The sequence below is a fragment of the Lissotriton vulgaris genome, chromosome 7 (genome assembly GCF_964263255.1).
Source record: "Lissotriton vulgaris chromosome 7, aLisVul1.2, whole genome shotgun sequence".
NCBI classification, from domain to species: Eukaryota; Metazoa; Chordata; class Amphibia; order Caudata; family Salamandridae; genus Lissotriton; species Lissotriton vulgaris.
The window spans coordinates 346,447,907-346,468,549 of record NC_141695.1 but is presented as its reverse complement, the minus strand read 5'-3'; the positions used below and the strand labels follow the sequence as shown (position 1 = coordinate 346,468,549).

The following is a 20,643-nucleotide window of genomic DNA, read 5'->3' as shown; positions in this document are numbered from 1 at the left end:
TCATTCGGCAGGGCACTTGTTGGACCCTGTTTTGTCTAATCTTGCGTATGACTGTGAATCGGCCGCCCGTCCTTTGGAATGGTCGGATCATATGGCAGTCAAATTTTCTCTCTTGTGTACTACGAACATAACATTTGATGCCGAACTGGGTGAAAAATCACGTTGTTGGGGTAAACTTAACATCATTGAGTTTAATAAGTACCTATCTAACCCATCACCAAATGTTAATTCATCTTTTTTGGTATCGGAAGCAGCAGTCTCCGATTGGCTGACTACTGCTGTGAATAAACTCGTTCCTCTTGCGCCCTTACATGTCTTGTCCCATCTTCATCCTGCAGCTTGGTTTTCGGAGAATTTAAAAACTACGAAATCCAAATGCAAGGTACTTGAGAAACAATGGAGGCGTTCTTATTCTCCCTCTCGTAAGATGGCATACAAGGTAGCTCTTAGAGACTACCATAAACAATGTAAGACCGCAAGAGCTACTCATATCGGCAATACCATCTCACATGGCCAGAATTGCCCACGCACATTATTTTCTGTGGTGCAAAAACTAACTGGAGCAGATTCCATCCCAGCCCCTCCAGCTTTGAATGAGGAACAGTGTAACTCAATTGCTGAGTTCTTTATCACCAAGGTAGAACGGATCTACGACTCGTTGGGTATCAGTCCTTTGAGCGTTGATTTACCTTCTACTCCTGTGCCAGCCCAAGACTGTCAACCACCTATGATAACTAAACTTTCTGAGTGGCTGCCCTTTGATGATGTCTCCTTCGCCAATTGTCTTAAGAGCATCAAATCTGGCTCTCCCTGTGACCCTCTTCCGGCAAAAATTTTAAAACAGCTTGATTTAAACTCCCGTCACGTACTGATGAAACTTATGAATACCTCATTGACAGAATCTTGTGTTCCACAGAAGTGGAAACACGCGATGGTCGTTCCCTTGCTGAAAAAGGCAGGTGCGGATGTTTCAAACCTATCCAATTATAGGCCCATCTCGTTGCTGCCTATTTTTTCTAAAATCTTAGAGAGGCACGTTGATTCCCAACTATCCCATCTGGTAGAGAGTTCGAGCTACCTGCATCCATCACAATCTGGTTTCAGGGTCCACCACTCTACTGAAACTACTCTCTTGGGGGTTACTGAGAATCTGAGACACGGTATAGATCGCGGGGAGACATCGGCGCTTATCCTGTTGGATTTAAGCTCTGCGTTCGATACCGTGTCTCATTCCATTCTTCTCTCATCCCTCCAATCTTTGGGAGTTGGGGGTTCTGCCCTAACTTGGATAGCCTCTTTTTTGAGTGGGCGTACCTTCCAGGTTTTTTCTGCCAAAGCATCTTCTAAAATGTGTGCATCGGCGTACGGTGTTCCCCAGGGGTCTATCCTTAGTCCATTACTTTTTAACATCTATATTAGACCCCTGGCCACCATTGTGGAAGAAGCTGGCTTAACTTTATTCTCGTACGCCGATGATACACAAATTATTTTCTCTTTATCTAAAAGGGAAGGCAGCAATATTTCGGCTCTTAAATTGGGTTTGTCCCAAGTGGCAAGATGGATGCAGGCAAACTTCCTCAGGTTAAATGGCGATAAAACCGAGATTGTGATCTTGGGTAAGGACAAAGATCTCTGGGGCCCCCAACATTGGCCCGAGAGTATGGGTCCTACCCCGAAGCCCAGGTTCGCAATCTCGGATTTTTAATTGATGAAAAGATCACTATGCGACAACAGGCCGTAAAGGTGGCTGCCATTTATTTTGCCACATTAAAATGGCTCCAAAAAATCTTGTGGATGCTTCCGGTTTCCACTCAAAGGACGGTGGTCCAGGCTTTAATAACATCTCACTACAAAAATAGGAGTCTAGAGGGAAAGACAAACAGAACTAGGACGCCCTCCACTCTGTAAGCTAATCAACAACACCAGTCCTAGTTCTTATGGCAATATTCATTTACTGGACTGTAAACATCCATGGTCGAAATTCGTTATCCAAGGGATCTCTTTAGTCTCAAGATAATCCTAAGATGTTTCAATCTACTGCCTCTTTAAAACAACAACCTCTCTGATATGTAGACAGTACAGCACAAACAAAAAATGTGTGAAAAGCGAGATGGCACCTCACGGGCGCACCACCAATGGGGCCCCTGGTTGGTACTCACCAGGATGGCCCTGTTCTCATCATCGGTGCCATCAAGCTAAAACAAAAACGTGTCTCGAACCCCAAAAATAAAAAGGACAGTGGATGGTGCAGTGGACACAACTTATATGTGACACAACTAACAACATGTAACACTTAACATATAAGTCACTGTGCAACTAGGACAATAAACTTTACTTTCGTTCCTTTCTTTGTTGCAAAACAGTGAACACACATATACTAAAAAAGGAGAGAGTAAATACTACCTATCGATTCACTCTCTACTTACAGCTGTAAATATACATATACTAAAAAAGGAGAGAGTAAATACTACCTATTGATTCACTCTCTACTTACAGCTGTAAGTAGAGAGTGAATCGATAGGTAGTATTTACTCTCTCCTTTTTTAGTATATGTGTGTTCACTGTTTTGCAACAAAGAAAGGAACGAAAGTAAAGTTTATTGTCCTAGTTGCACAGTGACTTATATGTTAAGTGTTACATGTACATGTACAGTGTTACATGTTGTTAGTTGTGTCACATATAAGTTGTGTCCACTGCACCATCCACTGTCCTTTTTATTTTTGGGGTTCGAGACACGTTTTTGTTTTAGCTTGATGGCACCGATGATGAGAACAGGGCCATCCTGGTGAGTACCAACCAGGGGCCCCATTGGTGGTGCGCCCGTGAGGTGCCATCTCGCTTTTCACACATTTTTTGTTTGTGCTGTACTGTCTACATATCAGAGAGGTTGTTGTTTTAAAGAGGCAGTAGATTGAAACATTTTAGGATTATCTTGAGACTAAAGAGATCCCTTGGATAACGAATTTCGACCATGGATGTTTACAGTCCAGTAAATGAATATTGCCATAAGAACTAGGACTGGTGTTGTTGATTAGTTTAATAACATCTCGCCTGGACTACGGGAATGTACTGTATCTTGGTGCCAATTTGACAACTGTGAAAAAACTTCAGGTTGTTCAAAATGCGGCCGCACGGTTGTTACGTAATGTTCCCCGGAAAACATCCGCATCCTCAGCCCTTTGCGACTTGCATTGGCTAGAAATTAAGAATGGAATTAAATTTAAGGCTCTATGTTATATCTTCAAGATAAAACAGGGCTCTGCCCCCAGGTACCTTCAGTCTTATTCATTGCTACACACCTAGCCGTACTCTCAGATCTGCAGGTAAAGGAGATTTTGTCGTTCCTAGATTTGGGCTGGTGAAGATGGGCGGACGCTCATTCTCTCACCTGGGCACCAAATCTTGGAATGCTTTGCCTGTTTGTCTGAAGTTGGAAACTGATCTTGTCAGGTTTCACAAAGGATTAAAAACTTGGCTTTTCCAGCAATAATTCTCAGAACAGTCTTTTTCTGGTTGTCTCACTCTTTAAAGCTTTGTAGTTCTTTCCTCTCCAGTCTATCCCTTGGCGCCGGGAAACCCATTGCGGGTAGCTGCGCGCCTTATAAGTTTAAATAAATAAATAATGCCAATGTAGTCTCCAGGGTGAATGGGTCATACCTCTTATAAATTCATATGTTGATCCAAATACAAAACTCTTACTTTGCCCAGACCCCACTCAATCTTGGTAATTTTCATGTTAAACAGATTGAACAGGCCAAGTTATACATACATTTTAGGCAGTGACTGCATTTCTCGCAGGCTAATTATCAATTTTTTACTAAATGTACATTTCTGGACGAAGTTCTATTTTTTTTTCTCCCCTCAGGTGGGTCGAACCTTGCGGAAATCCACTGCAGGTACAGGGAAGAAGCTCTCTCTTGAACTTGGAGGCAAATCTCCCTTCCTGGTGTTCGATACTGCAGATTTGGATAGTGCTGTGGAGGGCTTAGTTGATGCGATCTGGTTTAACCAAGGACAGGTAGGTGGCACTGAGTGCTTGTAATGTTATCATAAAAACGTTGTGCTCTGAGCCAGCCCTTTCATATTCCTAGGTTTGATAGCAAGGGGGTTGCAAGGCATGGATGCAGCATTTTGCTTATTAAGCTCGCATCTTTTTACCAAATTTGGTTTGGACCTTTTTGTACGTTCTAACATTTGTGACTTGGTTAGTTCAGCACATGTACTACATGCATTTCTCTGAGGAAAGTCTTGCTGTTCCAGCCAGGCTACCAAGGGTGAGTAAGGTGCACCTCACAGAAATCAGTTTTTTTCTTTTAGCATTGTGAGGTAATATTATGAGGGCCTCGAGTGAGCTCATTCATAGTTCACATCAAGACTAATCTCTTTCTACATTGCTTAACAATCTGGTGTGGAGTTGTATCTAATGGTAGCGAATACATAGTCCTTTCCTGGGGCCTGTGTAACAGTGCTTGATACACAGTATCTCCCTGGATCTTGCTGATCATAGGGGCTCTTCAGTGCTTATCTGAATCTGTGCGGATTTGTGGAGTGTCCCTAGATATTCATTCATTATTCTATTGAACCATGTGATTTCCACTTGTATTGAATCTCCAAGACCACTCTTGATCCTGGTTGTTTGTGTCAATTCCCCTCTGTCTCCTTATTTTCTTGTGCTGAATCCAACATGCTGCCTTGTCTGACGAGGCTGGATCCATAGTTCTGCTCTGTCTGATTGAGCTGGATCCAAAGTACCGCCTTATCTGATTGGGCTGGATCCACAATGCCTCCCTGTGTGTGCTAGATCCAATGTGCCGCCCTGGATTCCCAACACCACCATGTCTGATTGTGGTAGATCCACAGTGCCGCCACATCTGATGATGCCGGATTCATAGTGGGGCCTTATCTCATGATGCTGGAACCAGAGTGTCTGATTGTGCTGGATTCACAGTGCCACCTTGTTGGATTCTACTGAATCCACAGTGCCGCCCTGTTTATTGGTACATGATTCTCAGTGCCGCCACGTCTGATGCTGTTGGGTCCACAGTGGCTCCCTCTCTGAGCCGGATCCAATGTGTTTCTTTGTCTGTTGGTTGTGGATTCACAGTGCTGCTGTGTCTGATTGCTCTGTATTCACAGTGCCTCCTCATCTGATGGTGCTTAATCCACAGTCTTGCCCCCTCTCGTGGTGCAGGCTCCACAGTGCTAGTGCTGTTTTATCTGGTCTGATGGTAATGGATCCCCAGTGACACCCTGTCTGGTGGCGCTGGACCCACTGTGCTGCCCTGTCTGTGCTGGATCCTCAATACCACCATGTTGGATTGTTCGGGATCCACAGTGCTGCCCTGCCTGATGGTACTAGATCATAGCTCCACTGTGTCTGACACGACTGGATCCATAATGCTGCCATGTCTGAATGTGCTGGGTCCACAGTGCAGCCCTGTTTGATTGTGCTGGATCACAGAGCCTTCTTGTCCTAATGTCCTACAACATCCTCTCATAACCACCTCCAGTCTTGTGCTGTCTGATTGTGCTACGTCCTCAGGGCCTCCCTGGTTCGTACCTGATTGTGTGAGCCTCTGCAATGTTGTTCCTTCAGTGGCTCAGCGATTTGTTACTCTGACTTCACCCCCTCTCACTCCCAGGTATGCAGTGCGGGATCCCGGCTCCTAATGCAGGAATCCATTGCACCAGACCTCCTGCGCAGGCTGAAGCAGCGTATGATGCATCTCAGGGTGGGCGACAGCCTGGACAAAGTGGTGGACATGGGCCCTCTGGTGGATGAGACTCAGAGAAAGTCCATCACAGAGTTTGTGGAGGAGGCACAGGCCGAGGGGGCGGAGGTAAGTCTATTTAATCATCTTTTTATTTATTTTATTTTATTTGTTTATAAAGTGTTGTATAGCGCAAACCTGACCCAGGCTGGTATCGGACTGCTTCACAATTAGGGTAGGTGCTATAGTGGGCAAAGAACATTGATTACAAAAAAGTGCGAGGCGTGAGCATGACCCCAGGGCGATTCAGAGCGCTTAACATTTGAGATCGGATGGATCTAGTAATGGGAGAAGAGCAATCAATGTATATAATACCAATATGTGCCATGCCAACGCTGCCAACGCCGTTAAACACCCAAGTACATGCATGTAATAGACAATCAAGGCATACTTCCCGATCAGGTAATAAGAGAAGAACAATCCATATATACAATACAAGTATGTGCAATGACCTCTAACAAGATCATCTTTAAAACAGCATGCCCTTTTCAGAATAAAATTACAAGCACCTAGCTGTTCACCTCCCTGTATTCCCTTTGGGAAACCTTGCTTCTAGGTTGTCCTTTACCTAGTGCTTAATTTGAGCCTGTGGTAGCAGGTGGGGCCCACTAGCAATCTTTTGTTGGGGACTTTGATTTATTTGTAATCATCAGAATTTAACCCAGAACTAGAGAGAGGAAAGCTGCAAAGAGGTTAAAAATGAGCAAGAGAACAATGGAAAAACACAGAGGGAGAAAACAGAAGTGAAAAGGAACCAGGAAGAGTTAGATAGAGGGGCTGGGAGAGTATATTGGTAGATGAAACAAGCTTGAAGTGAAATAAAGACTAGACAACCTTGCTAATTGGTAACCCCCATCATTCAGCAGCAGTGTCAGCAGGCTACTTAGAAACATTTGGACACCAGCACTTACTCTTTTAGGAATTAAACACTGCCTGCACTCGCAGTACCACAGATTCCTGGTGGTGCATTTTGAGCAGCCTCGCCGGGACCTAATTGGCAAATGCCCAGTTCGTCGTCTACTTCAAAGCTTTCATGGCGTTTCCTTTGAATTGTGGGTTGCATCACTGCTTGTGATCACAGCCTCTCCATCCCCCCTGTACCCAAGCCCATCGCGTGGTCAGCAGAGACAAAATAAACATTTATTAGTGAAATGGGAGACAAACGTATTGCTAAAGCAGAGCTCTGGTTCTGCTGTGCTGCATCTCTTCATGTGAATAAACGAATCTCATTTGGGCAACACTTCTACGATAGCTGCCAATACGTCCTATGCATGTGTGATATGTACAACCAATTGTGCCTTTTGAGGCCCACAACAGCATCCGGGGTTAGTAATGTTGATTATTACAGTGGAAGACTAGACTTACAAATGGCACCAATTGGACAGCGCAATACGACACATGGCATGGGTCTATTCTACAGCTATACTTCTACAAAGCTTGGTTTCTTTGTATAATTTCCTTTAGATCACGGCTTGGTGTTATTGAGGCCGATGCTGGAAGCACAGCACAGGACAGGTATCCTATGTGTGTAGCTGGCTGTGTGCAGGGTTGACCGTGTGCGGGATCGGTGTTGCCCAGGGCTGGGAGAGAGCAAGGTTAACTTCTACACTGTTAGACTGTACGGCACTTACAGTGCAAGGGCTAGCCATGCACAAGAATACCTTCAGGGTTGGCTATGTCCAGGGCTGGCAGTGCGCAGATCACAAGGAAGACTTCAAGTTGGACACTGCAGAACAGGCAGAACGAGTCCCTGACTCCAGGTGAAGGCCCGCTCTGCATCAGCATGGGTAGTCCAATGATGAAGCATGACACCTGGTGGCCTGTGAGGGCATTCTGTCAAATTTTTGTGTGTGTCCAGCAACTGATTCTATGTTGAGTAGAATCATGAGGGTTATATAATCAAAAAATGAAATCTCAGGTAGCTCTCCAGCTCACCCCTGAGGCCCCATAGCCTCTAGTTCCTTACCTTGGATACATTCCAGGGGTGTATGTTTGTAGGTTAGAGCATGTACAGTACTAGAAGTGCACAAAGTCTCCTTCATGTTGTCATGGCAAAGGAATGTCACACAATATTCAGGGTTGGCAGCCCCATTTGCCAGCAAACATTGCGTAGGGCTGAAAGTAGGCAGAGGACCAAACTGCCTTTGATTCAGACAGGGGCCATAGGCCGAGCTGCAAGGCTGAATCCAGGATCCGCCCTACCCCCGGCTATCGGTGTGCGGGAGTGGACTGCATGCCCACCTTCAGGGCCAAAGTGAACAGTGCCTGAAGACTGCCAGCTTGGAAGAAAGCTTGCAAAGTGAACAAGCTTGCTTGTGCACAGCACTACAGGAGTTGAAAGCTTTCTTCATTCAGCAGCACAGCAAGTAGTACAATGTACTGCATACCTGTCAGCATGCACAGCTTCCTGCAGGACTGCTGCAGTGAAAGGCTAACTGTAAGGCTGACAGAGGACAACGCTGCATCTGGTGCAGTCTTTGCATAGAGCAGTCTCAGTGCTGGGCTACCAATGTACAGGGCGATCATAGAATGCACCTGGGTATCGGCTTGCCATTTACAGGGCGTTCTGTGTATTAGGCACATATACACAGGGTTTACATCACAGAAAAGCATCATGCTTCCTGGCTGGGCTGCCATCTTACAAGGATGGAAGCATTTTTCTGTATGGCTCTGAGGGACATTTGTTTAAGCACCGCTATGCAGAAAACTCTATGTCAAAATGGCTACATGTGCAGAGCTCTGCCAACGCAAAGAACTGCCAGTGCACAGGACAGCTTATGCCACATAGGAGTGTAATTAGAGATACAATGCTTTCACAAGGTGAAGCTTTTGTGTAAAGCCTTTTTCTTTCTTTTTTCTTCTCTGGCTCCCCAGGTGATAAATTGAAACAGGAATCTACAGTTCTCCTGTGCACCACTAGGGGCATATAAGTGCCACCCCTGCTCCATGACATGAGTACCTTTTCTTTCTGTACCTTCTGATGTGGATCAGGTGTACTACACCATAATTCATCAGACCTACAAATTCCGAAAAACAAATTTTACTCCAAGTCATGGGCATGGACTCATTCCTGCTTCCGAGGCCATTCTTGTGTGCGCGTAGTCCCCTGGTAAGTTAAAATCAAAGCGCAAGCATGAAATTTCAAGAAGGCGGGAGGCAGCTGAGAGTCTGGATTTTCAGCTCCTCTCAGTCGAAACCAAAACAAAAGTCCTGATAAAATTTTGCAGCCTGGGCCAGCTGCTACTTAGTTCATACTCCCTTTTAAGAAGGACCTCACGTATACATTGATGACCAGTTGGTCAAAGTCTTGTTCCGGTCCTCCAGGAAATGGGTAGGTCGCCAAGCGTCACAGCCTAGCTCATAACAAACCTGATTTTTCTTACCAAGCATCCTATTGCAGGAAGCCTTGCGGTTCGGGCCTCACCAAATGAAATGAGTACCAGTTAATTCCATGAAGACTGCGGCAATCATATGATTTCCTCCAGCAATCTGGCATTACGGTTGGTTTATGCTGTTTGAATGCTGGCTTGCTGTACACATGCCTGTGGGATGTGGCCAACCAGATCTTGCTGGCAGTCCCAGAAGACCTTAAGACTTCTCTGGCTCAAACAATTCATGATGGACAACATATGGCCAAATATATTATGCACGTTGGTCTAAATACTACAGTTTCCCTGGGGAGGGCAGTTAGCACTAGTGTTCGACTTCGTTGACACACGTTGCATAAGCACTAAACACAAGATTTTACAGCAATGTAAATACCTTTTGATGGATGACCCTCATTCGGCGAGGAGGTAGACTCTGCTGGAATGCTTTAAAAAAAAAAAAACAATTTTGATCCACAAAATGCTCCTTAAATTTGTAACCCCAGCCAAAGTTTCCACACCGATTAAAAAGGTTCCGAGGATGTCCCAGAAGGCTGGCATGCAGACAGCCTTCCCAACCATTGCAGCAGTCACACAGTGCTTTTTAGGTAGTGAACTTGGGTCCGAGAGGCAGCATGTGGGCTAGCAGGGGCATCTGCCCTCCTATTCCTTTACCCCTGTTGCAAGACTACTTTAGTTTGCCCCTAGTAGCACATGCCCACACAGCGAGGGGTAGGATTCATCATTCCCTCCCAGGGTGGCAACCAGTTATGTCTGACAGATTGGTATCACAAATCGTTCAGCATCCTCTACCATTTCTTTTTGCCTTGCCAGAAATCCCCCCCCCCCAAACCCCCCCCCCCGCCCCCCCCCCCCCCCCCCCCCCCCCCCCCCCCACACACACACACAGCAGAACAAATTTCATTAGAGCTCCTGTCCGTTCTGCTACAGGGAGTGCAAGTGTTACTCTCCAAGTGTGCTATAAAGAGGGTACCAGACTCCAGGAGAGAAGAGAGTTGTTACTCTCTCCATTCCTTTCTACCAAGGAAGGAGGGGGTCTTACGCCTATTATGGACCTTCGATGTCTGAATGACTTCCTTTGGAAGGACAAATCCAAAATTCTCACTCTGGCTTAGATCCCGTCTAACCTGGACTCATGCTACTGGATGGTGAGCTTGGACTTTCAGGGCACTCATTTTCATATACCGGTCCTCCAGTCCTACACATGCTAGCTACTGTTCAAGGTAACATTTTCAGTTTGTCATGCTCCCCTTTGGCCTAACCACTACTCCTCTAGTGTTAATAAAAGTGATGGCGGTGGTTGTAGCTCACCTTTGTGGTCAGGGATACAGGTTTACCCTCACTTCTACGGTTGACTCTTAAAAGGGGACTCATCACAGACCGTCATAGACAGACTCCAGGCAACAGTGAACTTGTGACTTCTGCTTTATTGACAGTGAGCGAAGTCAATCAGACTACTTGCATAGGCTGCCATTCATTGGAGCAGTTCTGGAAACAGTGCAGTTCAGGTCCTTCCCTTCATTGCAACGTATTCAGCAGCTCTGAAGCTTTTTGGAGCTTCACCTGCTGCATCATCCTTGCCAGCTATGTCATAAAGGCTCTGCAAAGGAGTCTGACGTTCTATTGGGCCCAACATCAAGGAAATCTGCCATATGTCATCTAGATCTCGGAGGAGGTGCTCATGATCGGCATTGGGGGCTGCTTCAATGCAAAATTTTCAGCAGCAGGCCCTTCTCTCTTACCTATCCAGTGCTGATGAGTGAGACTGACGCATCTTTGCTGGGCTGGGGAGGTCATCTGGGAAGGTGGAGAACTGAGGACTCTGGTCTCTGACAGAGGCCCGGCTCCATATCACTCTGTTGGCGGTGCAGGCCATTTATCTTACTTGATGCCTTTCTTCCACCCGTTTAAAAAAAAAAAAATGTTATACCAATTTATATCGCGCACTACTACCCATTGGTGTCTAGGCACATTGCGGACCGCACACTGCCGAGAAAGATTAGTTTTTAAAAAGCCAGGTTTTAAGATGTTTCCTAACTTCAAGCAAGGATGTGATTTTCCTAAGTGCAAGAGGAAGAGTGTTCCATGGCCTGATGGTGCTGTGCCTAAAGCTCCTTCCCCTCCAGTTCATGGTTTTAACTCTGGGGGAAAGCATTAAGAAGGCCTTGGCTGAACGTAGAGACCTGCTGGGGGTATACCATTTAAAAGCCTGATGAAGAGACTGTGGGCCCTCACCATGAAGAGCTTTGTGAGCAATACAGAGTGCTTTGCACTTCACCCGTAGGCCAACCGGAAACCAATGCAGATCTTGAATACCAGCTCTAATCGATTGGTATTTAGGCACATCCAAAACCAATCTAGCGGTGGCATTCTGAGCCGATTGCAGACTTCTAAGTTGCTTGGACTGCACATTGATGTACAAGCCATTGCAATAGTCCAACTTAGTTAGGACGAATTAGGTTAGAACAGTTTTCCTAACCTTTCTAGGAATGTAAGGAAGGATTTTGCGCACTGTTCTAATAGTGTTAAATGCTGAGGACACCGCCTTTGAGATCTGAGATTTAAATTGAAGTTTTTCATCTATTATGGCACCCAAATGTTTTGCTTTCGTCACTGGTGTCGGAGGGGGGCCCAAGGAATCAGGCCACCAAACAAGAGACCAACTAGGAGAAAGCTTACCGAAAAGCACCACCTCAGTTTTACTTGAATTTAATTTCAGGCAGTGCCTACTCATCCACTCACTCAAGGAGACCATACAGTTGTGGAGTTTGGTAGACATCTTTGTCAATGGTGGAGATCACCAACTGGGTGTCATCAGCATATGAGGTCGGGAGTAGATCAAAGATTCTGATAAGCAGAGCCAATTCGGATACATATATATTAAAAAGAGTAGGGCTTAAAGAGGAGCCCTGCGGCACCCCACATGGGGAATGGCAGAATAAAAGGTGATGATTTAAAATCGCCTAGCTGCACTGTCTGAGTTCTATCTGTTAAAAAAGATTGGCTGTTGGTGCAGGTTCTCACAGACATGTTGTATTGCAACAAGCAGGGTGTAGTGGGGTCCTGGATGTTAGAAGGCTCTAGACCTCTGAAGTTGGTTGGAGTGTTAGTGTATTTTCCTGATTGTGTACCACATGACAGGATACTTGAATGCCAGAGCGGGTGAACTAAGCAGGCAGCATCTGAGAGATCACAAATAACGTCTGTACATTCCAAGGTGACGCATGCCATTTTCCAGCAGTGGGAAAAACGTTGGCGTGATCTTTTCATCCCTATTGAGAACACCCAGCGTCAAACGTTTTAATTGTTGGAGTTCCTGTAAGAACTCTTGCTAGTAGAAGATTTCCTTCTGGAATCAAACTAGGTATTGATATATATGCCTTCCTGCCTTGACCCCTTCTTCCTGTGTGCTGAAAAAAGATCAGGAATAACCGGGCCCAAGTCATCCTAGTGGATCTGGATTGAGCCAGGAGAGTGTGGTTCCCAGAACTTCAAGGCATGGGCATCTGTCTTCTGATCAGGCTACCATTTTAAGATGATCTTTTGTCACCATAGCAGGGCAGGATCCTCCACTCAAATCTGTGCAATCTATACCTCGATGTGCAGTTGGCTGTGTTTGATCTACCGCTTGAAGTGATGGGATGCCATCCTCACCACCAGGCATCCTTCCATGAAGTGCACTTTTGCTAGGCACTGGAACAAATTTGTTATCGGGTGTGGGATCCACAAGATTGACCCTTTACAAATCAGGTTTTCCGATGTTCTTTTGTTTGTATGGTCTTTTACTGAGTGAAACCTTGCAGTGGGCACCATGAAAGTTTATTTGTCGTCCCTTTCGATCGTTCTACATTTGCTGGATCAGACGTCCTTGTTTAAATCGCCAGTTTATAAAACGTTTGCCACATGTTCTCTCCTGACCGGTTTGTGATGCCACAGTGGTACATTTATTTGATCTTTACATTTCTCATCTATATGCCCTTTGAGCCAATGCATGGCTGCTCGTGACTCACCTAACTTCCATGATTACTTCAGCTCGTCGCATGAGTGAGCTCCAGGCATTGTCGGTGCAACTGCCCTACACCATCTTTTTCCCAGACAAAAAAGGTGCTAAGCACTCTGGAGGCCTTTTTGCCTCAAGTTGTGACTCCTTTCATGTTGCAGTCCATTACTCTGAAAGCTTTCTTTGCTCCCATCTTCCCTTTGAAAGAGACATGGAGGTTCTATCGGTTGGAGCCCAAAAGAGCTTTAAGCTTTTACATTGAAACACCACTATGTGGATAATCTGCTTTTTGTGGGTTTTTCCAGAGCGAAAAATGAAAATGCTGGGCAGAGAAGGACCTTGTCAAGGAGGATAGTCCTCTTCATTTAGATCCACGACGCACTGGCCCGGAAGCCCGGAAGCCCTGTCAGAAAGATTGAGAGCTTATTCCATCAGGGCTAAAGCAGCTAGTTACCACTGCGCTTGGGCATGGAGTGCCTGACTTTGATATCTGGGTTTAAAACTGGGAATCCTAGAACTGAGCCCGTCTGCTCATCCAGGTCTGCGGTAATTGTCAGGAATATTGAAAACGTAAATGGAATGCATGCATAATACCATTGAGGTTTGTGTTGATAGTTCAGTCCTATTAGGCCTGTGAGAATTTGAAAATTTGCAGGTGAAATTTCCGAATTACACAATATTCTCATTTTCTCAGAATTTTGTATTACACATTTTTGTATAATTTTTGGCCATGGGTAATTAGTTTGTGCAAAAAATGCTTCTGAGAGACACTTTCGGTTTGAACCAGTCTCTTGCTGATATTTCATGAGACCCAATACCGGTGCAGGATGGCACTTCAGCTTTTTCCCTTACCAACAACTGTGTAGACCAGACCAATGAACCAGGGGCGAGCTGATACTCTGTGCTCTTGATAACTCCGATACCAATGAGTTGCATGTGGGCATCATTAGAGAGATTTAGATTGAACTACTAGGCACCGTATGTAAAGGGTTCAAGCCTGAGTGGGACTCTGCAGAGAACAGAAGTGTGATTGTTATGACTCAGCCCTTGCTTGTAAACCACAGAGATAATTAAGGGAATCCAGTTTCCGCTACATTTAGTTCATCTCTGCCTGTACAAAAGAGGGCTTGATGCAGACCTATCCCTGCACTGCAGGTTCTCATCCTTCTGCTGGAGAAGCTGTATACACAGTCAACTAACTGGTTTACTGGTGTTGTTTCTTCTGGTTCCTTTGCAGGTCTTTCAGGCATCAGAAGTAATCCCTACCAGAGGATTATTCTATCCACCCACGCTGATCACCGGTGTGGACACCACATCCCGCTGTGTCAGGGAGGAGGTAAGGTTTCTGAGGAACACACAACATCCCACTATGTCAGGGGGGAAGTAAGGGCTCGGCAGACACCATATTTCAGCATGTCAGGTAAGCATTTATCGGTACCTGTGCATACCAAACCTTGCTGAATCATGGTGATACAATGTGCTATGGACATCACATACTACTGTGTCTTCGAGGAAGGTAAAGACCTCCGTAGGTACCACATCCTGCTGCATCAGGGAGAATACTGTATAATGGTTGCATCATATCCCGCTGCTGGGGAGGGTATAAGAACTATTTGGGCTCTGCATACTTCTATCATGGAGGAGTTAAGGATTGACAAACACACCAAGTTGAAACAAGTGATTGAAATGTTTGGATTATTAGAATTACATGGATAATGGTGGTATAATTATATGACCGTCACAAAGGCGTAATTTAGCTGTGCGTTTGGTAGGGGCGAGATGCCGCCCCAGTTCAGAGAACATATCCCTGTGTGCCATGTCTGCAAACCATGGCCTGTGGCCTAGGAAGCCACCCCTCTGTCAGGGTGCCCTAGACCACAGGTGAGGGTACAGTTGCAAGAGCACTGAACCCCTTTATTGTGAAAGTCTTTTCTTAGACATTGTAAGTGCTGTGAAGCCATAAAGCGTACATGGTCTGGGAGTTGGTCATTATGAACTCCAATGCTCCATAATGGCTTCATTAAAACCTAAGAAGTTTGGTAGTAAACTTCTCAGCTCATTAAACCCACACTGATGCCAGTGTGGTATTTAATGTAAAATGCACACAGAGGGCGTATTAGAGATGCTCCCTAAAAAACGACCAGCCCTGGTGTGGTTCCTGAATGGCTGTGCATCATTTGCCACCACCAGACGGGTTTCTGGACACCTGGGTAGAGAGTCTCTGCTCTCTGGGTTCCGAGACAAAGCCCATCCTGGGCAGAGGTGTAATGCCTCATCCTCCAGGATGAGCTGGATCCCCGAAGGGTAAGGTTTAAAGTTGTGCCTCCTTTGTGAGCTGAACCTGCCTTTTGCTGCCCCAGCAACTAACTCCCACTGGCTCTAACCCCCACTTTAGGCTGCAGAATCTGCTGGAAAACCGTGTTAGGAGAAAGCTGTACTCACCTTTGCCAACACCACCCCTCAGATGGAGGAGGCGAGGTGAAGCACACATCTCAGTCCCCTCCATCTTGGAGACGAGTGTACCCAACAAATTAGGAAGAGCCTGATGCCCTCCTCCCACTGTAGGGTGGCATAATAGGGGGTGTACTCACCCCAAGGAAGGGACCCATTGTTCCCGACCAGCACACCCCTGTAACATTCTGAACCTTGCCTCTTCAGATTTGAGGAAGAAAGGAGGACCAAAGATTTGTGCTGACCCAGGAAAAAGAGTACACCAAATGCCTTGACCCCAGCCACGCTGGCCTGTCCCGACACCGACTGGACTACATCAGAAACCTCTGTGTGTCCAGCAGCCCCCCAGAGCCCGGACGACATGTCCTGCACTCATCTGTAAGACTTCTTTCCTGTGAGCAGCGGATTTGCTTAACAAAGATTCCAAGACCGAACCAAGATCCAGGCGGCTCCGCGGTTTTGCACCGCTCTGCACATGACTCCCATGGCCTGAGTTCGAGTGGCCCAACATCATGAGGAAGTCTTCCCAGCGATCCTGACCTGGGATCTGGAGTTTCACGACCTCCCTCGTGTTTCAAGCCGACACCTGCAGCCTCAAACTGATGGGGCCCGCTGACCTTGAGCGGAACTGGTAGGAAAACTCGACTCGAGAAGACACCCCTGCCCCCAATGCCCTACAGCCATGGTTGGCCCATCCGACGGTGTCCAGGCATTCCCCAAGAACCCAACTTACCTCTCCAGCCACTGGTCGCCTCCATAAAGCCTCTATGACAGAGCCTGCAGCATATTTTCCAAGCCAGAGATCTCCATTGAAATCCACAGGTCACCCAATGTATCCTTGGGATATTTGCATCCGGCTGCCTCTGTGTCGCTGGTGGTGCAGCTCCTGTGCTGATTGTTGGCCCCTGCAGTCCTGATTCCAAACCCGGGAGCTAAGCAGCCCCTGACCGAAGGCACTCTTAGCCCCATTGGCTAACATTGGGCCCCCTGCACTCTGAGCCCGGCCACCCCAGTGCCACTGGTGGTGCAATTTGAGTGCCTACCTGAACCTTGGTTCTAGCCCCCAAAAACTATTCCTGCAGGTACTTTACTTACCTGCAAATCGCTAACCATCTTTCCCCATAGCAACCAATTTTACAGGTTTTTCCTAAAATGTTGTGTTGAACTTTTTTTGTATGGAAGAAAAGTAACTGTATCTTAAACCTGAAAGTCTCACTTTTGTATTGTAGGATCCACGGTGTGATATCTAGGCATATCACCCTGAGTAGTCCATGTAATCGAAAAATAGCACAAAAGTAATTTGTATTTAATTTAAACTCTTTTAAACGCAAATATAAACCTCTAATGATTGCAAATCCATTCATAATTGCATTTTATTGATATGTTTTACAATAAAAAAACTCACATTTTACCAACCTTTACCAAGTCTTGCTTGGTTCTAGAAATAAAAAATAAGTCTGCATTTTTATACTTACCCTTTGTCTGGATTTTGTCCCCGAGTGTATGTAATCAGTTCTTGATTGAGTAAATACACCTCCTGATAAACCTAACTGCTTGATCACACTACCACAAACAGAGCTGCTAGCGATTATAGCCTTTGCAATACCTCTGGGAATCCCCTGGACTCTTGCTCTGGTACAGTTCAACTCTACAACTTTATGCTATTTTGCAAGTTTTATTCCACAATGAGGAAGCTGCTCATTTTAGCTTTAAAAAACAGTTTTAGACCATGTAGAGCAGCTCTCGTGTTCTTACAATCATAGCCAACACCGAAGCTATGTTTACTTTTATACAGTGTGCCATACCTCTGATAGCAATGAATGCATTATGAATTTTCCTATTCAATATTTGCTTTGTCTTCTTTGCTCTGTATTATTGATTATGTCAGATTATTCCAGCATGTCTTTTTTGTATTATGTTTTATTGCATCTTTTATGGTCTTTTATCGTCATTTGATGATCAAATAAAGAATGATGAAGACTCTTTCCAGCTCACTCACACTCTCACTTACTCATTCTCACTCATACTCGCTCCAACTCATTGTCATACACATACATGCACACCCCCTCTGTGTTATTACTCTCACTCACACACACTCGCCCATTCACACTCACTCCCATTTCCTCAAGTGTTGGCACACTGCTTTGATGAATAGGGTTTCGTATGCCCCTAGGCCTCTGGTCCCTGGTGCATCTGCACCTGCTGCACCATTGATAGCTACACCTCTGACTCTTTACCAGTTACTCTCATAATCGTCCCTCAATCACCTCTAACTCACACTCCTTCTCTCATTCCCTTGCTCTCACTTTCACTTACCCCATTCTCTTTCCCTCGTTCTAAATCACGCTCACTTTCACTCTCATTGACACTCTGCAATCCAATAATGCACCTTCACTCTCACTCAATCCCATTCATTCTCAGTCACTCACAAACGCACATTCACATTTGATTCCCAACAAGGAGCCAGATAGAGCAGCAGCGCCAAGATCAAGAAACCCTCCTTCCAGCTTCCTGAAAGGGCTGGTAGCAGAAGCTGGGACAGAGTTTGGGATCCTACCCTGTGGCTCAGTTCGGCTCCTCCTTGACCTCAGTGATGCACTGATGTCTGCCCTGACATCTCCATTTTAGCATATATACTGTGCTGCCAGAGGCATGTGCAGGATGCCAGCTAATTCAAATGGATTGTGCCCGAGTGAGATTGTAGTTGAATTGCGCAATCCTACCATCAACCTACAAGGTGCAGTGTTTCTAAACATTATTCTGTAGATACACTTCCCCCTTAATGTAGCCTTGAGACTAGGCCGAGAGTGCTGACCTGCACAGTGGACATGAAAAGACAACAGTTGTGTTTTCATTATTATTGCTAAATTAACTCAGTCATTTTGGGCACAGTCGAGAAGCGCAAAGTGACAGCTCCCAGGAAGCAGGGTTGCGCCCTGCAGCTCCTGTGAAGGAGCCATCGCTTATAATATCCAGCTGTGAGTAGTTGAGTAAAAAGATGTTTATTAAAGTAGTTGAAAATAGCATGAAACAACCCCAACACAGAGTTGTGTGAATCGACACATAAAATGACAGATTGGAAAATAGACTTATTCCCATTACATTTTGGTATCTGATTGGTTGTGTTGCCACTTCCTGTGAATTATTTGAGTGTTTTTGCTAATTACCCTACTAAACCGGCTTTGAATATTATGGACAAACTTCAGAAGATGTGATCTGTGAACTGTGGCGTCTGTAAAAGATCTTTACAAATGTCTCTTATTCTTCCAGATCTTTGGACCTGTGCTAGTTGCAATGACATTCCGGACTGCAAAGGAGGCCATTGCTCTGGGGAATAACACGCCATATGGACTGGCAGCCAGCGTGTGGACCGAAAACCTGCCCCTGGCGCTAGAAGTCGCCCTCAGGTAACAAAGACACTCCTTGAGCAAGTGTGTATCGAGTGCCTGGGAGCTAATGCATGCATATGTAAATGTGTGTGGCACGCTTGTATACAGATGTGGGTTATGTGCCTGTCTTCATCTTTCACTGAATATCTCTCTGCATATTAATGTGGGTGTGCTGTTGCACGTGGCCCAATGTACACAGTCGATGCCCACATGAAGTGATTATGCTTCCCTGCGCCCCCTGCTCCACATACCCAGCGTTCCTAAGCGCTCTCCTCCCAAGAGCTCCCACCCAAACCAGCTTCTGACACACCTACACTCGTTCATTTTCAAGCAAAAAGGCAGTAATACTCTGGCTATTAAGGTACCATGAAGTGGGTGCTGTGGGCTCATGGTTGGCTGGCTGTATTAAAGGTGTTAGGGCCCGTTCCTCCTGCTTTATCCCCATATTCCTTCGTGACGTCACAGCCCCCCTTATACCACCACTAAACAGAAACGTGTTTTTAAAGCTGTGCTGTTTAGGACACATCTCTCGCCCCTCCTTCCATTTTAAGGCATGTGGGCTTCTCCCAGGTGCACCTGCACAGCTGCCGTCCATAGTGTTCTTGCTACTTCCGGGTGTCGAACAGAAGTTTAAACAGTCACTTTAAACATTAGAATGTCTCTGCCCAAACATGTGTTGAAATGGTTTCCATAACACCGATTCACTTCAAGCCTCCAAGTATTTATGCATTTCTTTTTTATTGTGAGGGGTCCCTGTGAGATATCGGAGCACTAACGAGAAGTATCTAGTGTGTGCTGCTGCTGTAGCTTTCAGTGCTACGGGTGGAGGCTTAATAACAGCACTGGCTATTATGTATGTAACATTTTACCCGAGGTTTAATGACAACCGTTAGTAATGGCAATAGAGAAACTGCATCCGCAAAACATATTTTTTTTATTTTTCCGGAATATAAAGGACAGAACACACTGATACAATGTGCATGTGTGCAGCGGTCTTGAACTGTGAAGGCAGGACTCGGCAGGTGCAGTGAGGCGAGTTTCAGCCTTGAGGGAGCCTTGGAGCAAGGCTCGAGCCTCTGAGGGTTGGTGTGTGAGAAGCTACGATGAGTGTGCACCGGTGTGCCTGTAAGCCAGGCTTGATGATCATGTGGAAGCGTGATTCGATTGTATGTCTGTTGGTGACCTGGCGAGCAGCTGCATGGAAGGTGGCTATCCACGGAGAGGGAGCCCGGTGAGGCAGAGAAGTGCCAGGGAGCCCGGTGAGGCAGAGAAGTGCCAGGGAGCCCGGTGAGGCAGAGAAGTGCCAGGGAGCCCGGTGAGGCAGAGAAGTGCCAGGGAGCCCGGTGAGGCAGAGAAGTGCCAGGGAGCCCAGTGAGGCAGAGAAGTGCCAGGGAGCCCGGTGAGCTCGAGAAGTGCCGGGGAGACTGGTGAGCTCGAAGTGCCGGGGAGACTGGTGAGCTCGAAGTGCCGGGGAGACTGGTGAGCTAGAGAAGTGCCGGGGAGACTGGTGAGCTAGAGAAGTGCCGGGGAGACTGGTGAGCTAGAGAAGTGCCGGGGAGACTGGTGAGCTAGAGAAGTGCCGGGGAGACTGGTGAGCTAGAGAAGTGCCGGAGAGACTGGTGAGCTAGAGAAGTGCCGGGGAGACT

General features: G+C 46.2%; 1 protein-coding gene across 1 annotated transcript in view; it reads left to right on the top strand.

The window, feature by feature from the left end:
* The window catches only part of ALDH16A1 (aldehyde dehydrogenase 16 family member A1), a 728,744-nt gene that overhangs the window by 201,230 nt on the left and 506,871 nt on the right, over positions 1-20,643 (top strand). The window contains exons 7-10 of the mRNA XM_086930227.1: positions 3,866-4,018; positions 5,643-5,840; positions 14,395-14,493; positions 18,879-19,015. Coding sequence (XP_086786353.1) covers positions 3,866-4,018; positions 5,643-5,840; positions 14,395-14,493; positions 18,879-19,015 — 587 coding nt within the window. The remainder of the gene's footprint in view (positions 1-3,865; positions 4,019-5,642; positions 5,841-14,394; positions 14,494-18,878; positions 19,016-20,643) is intronic.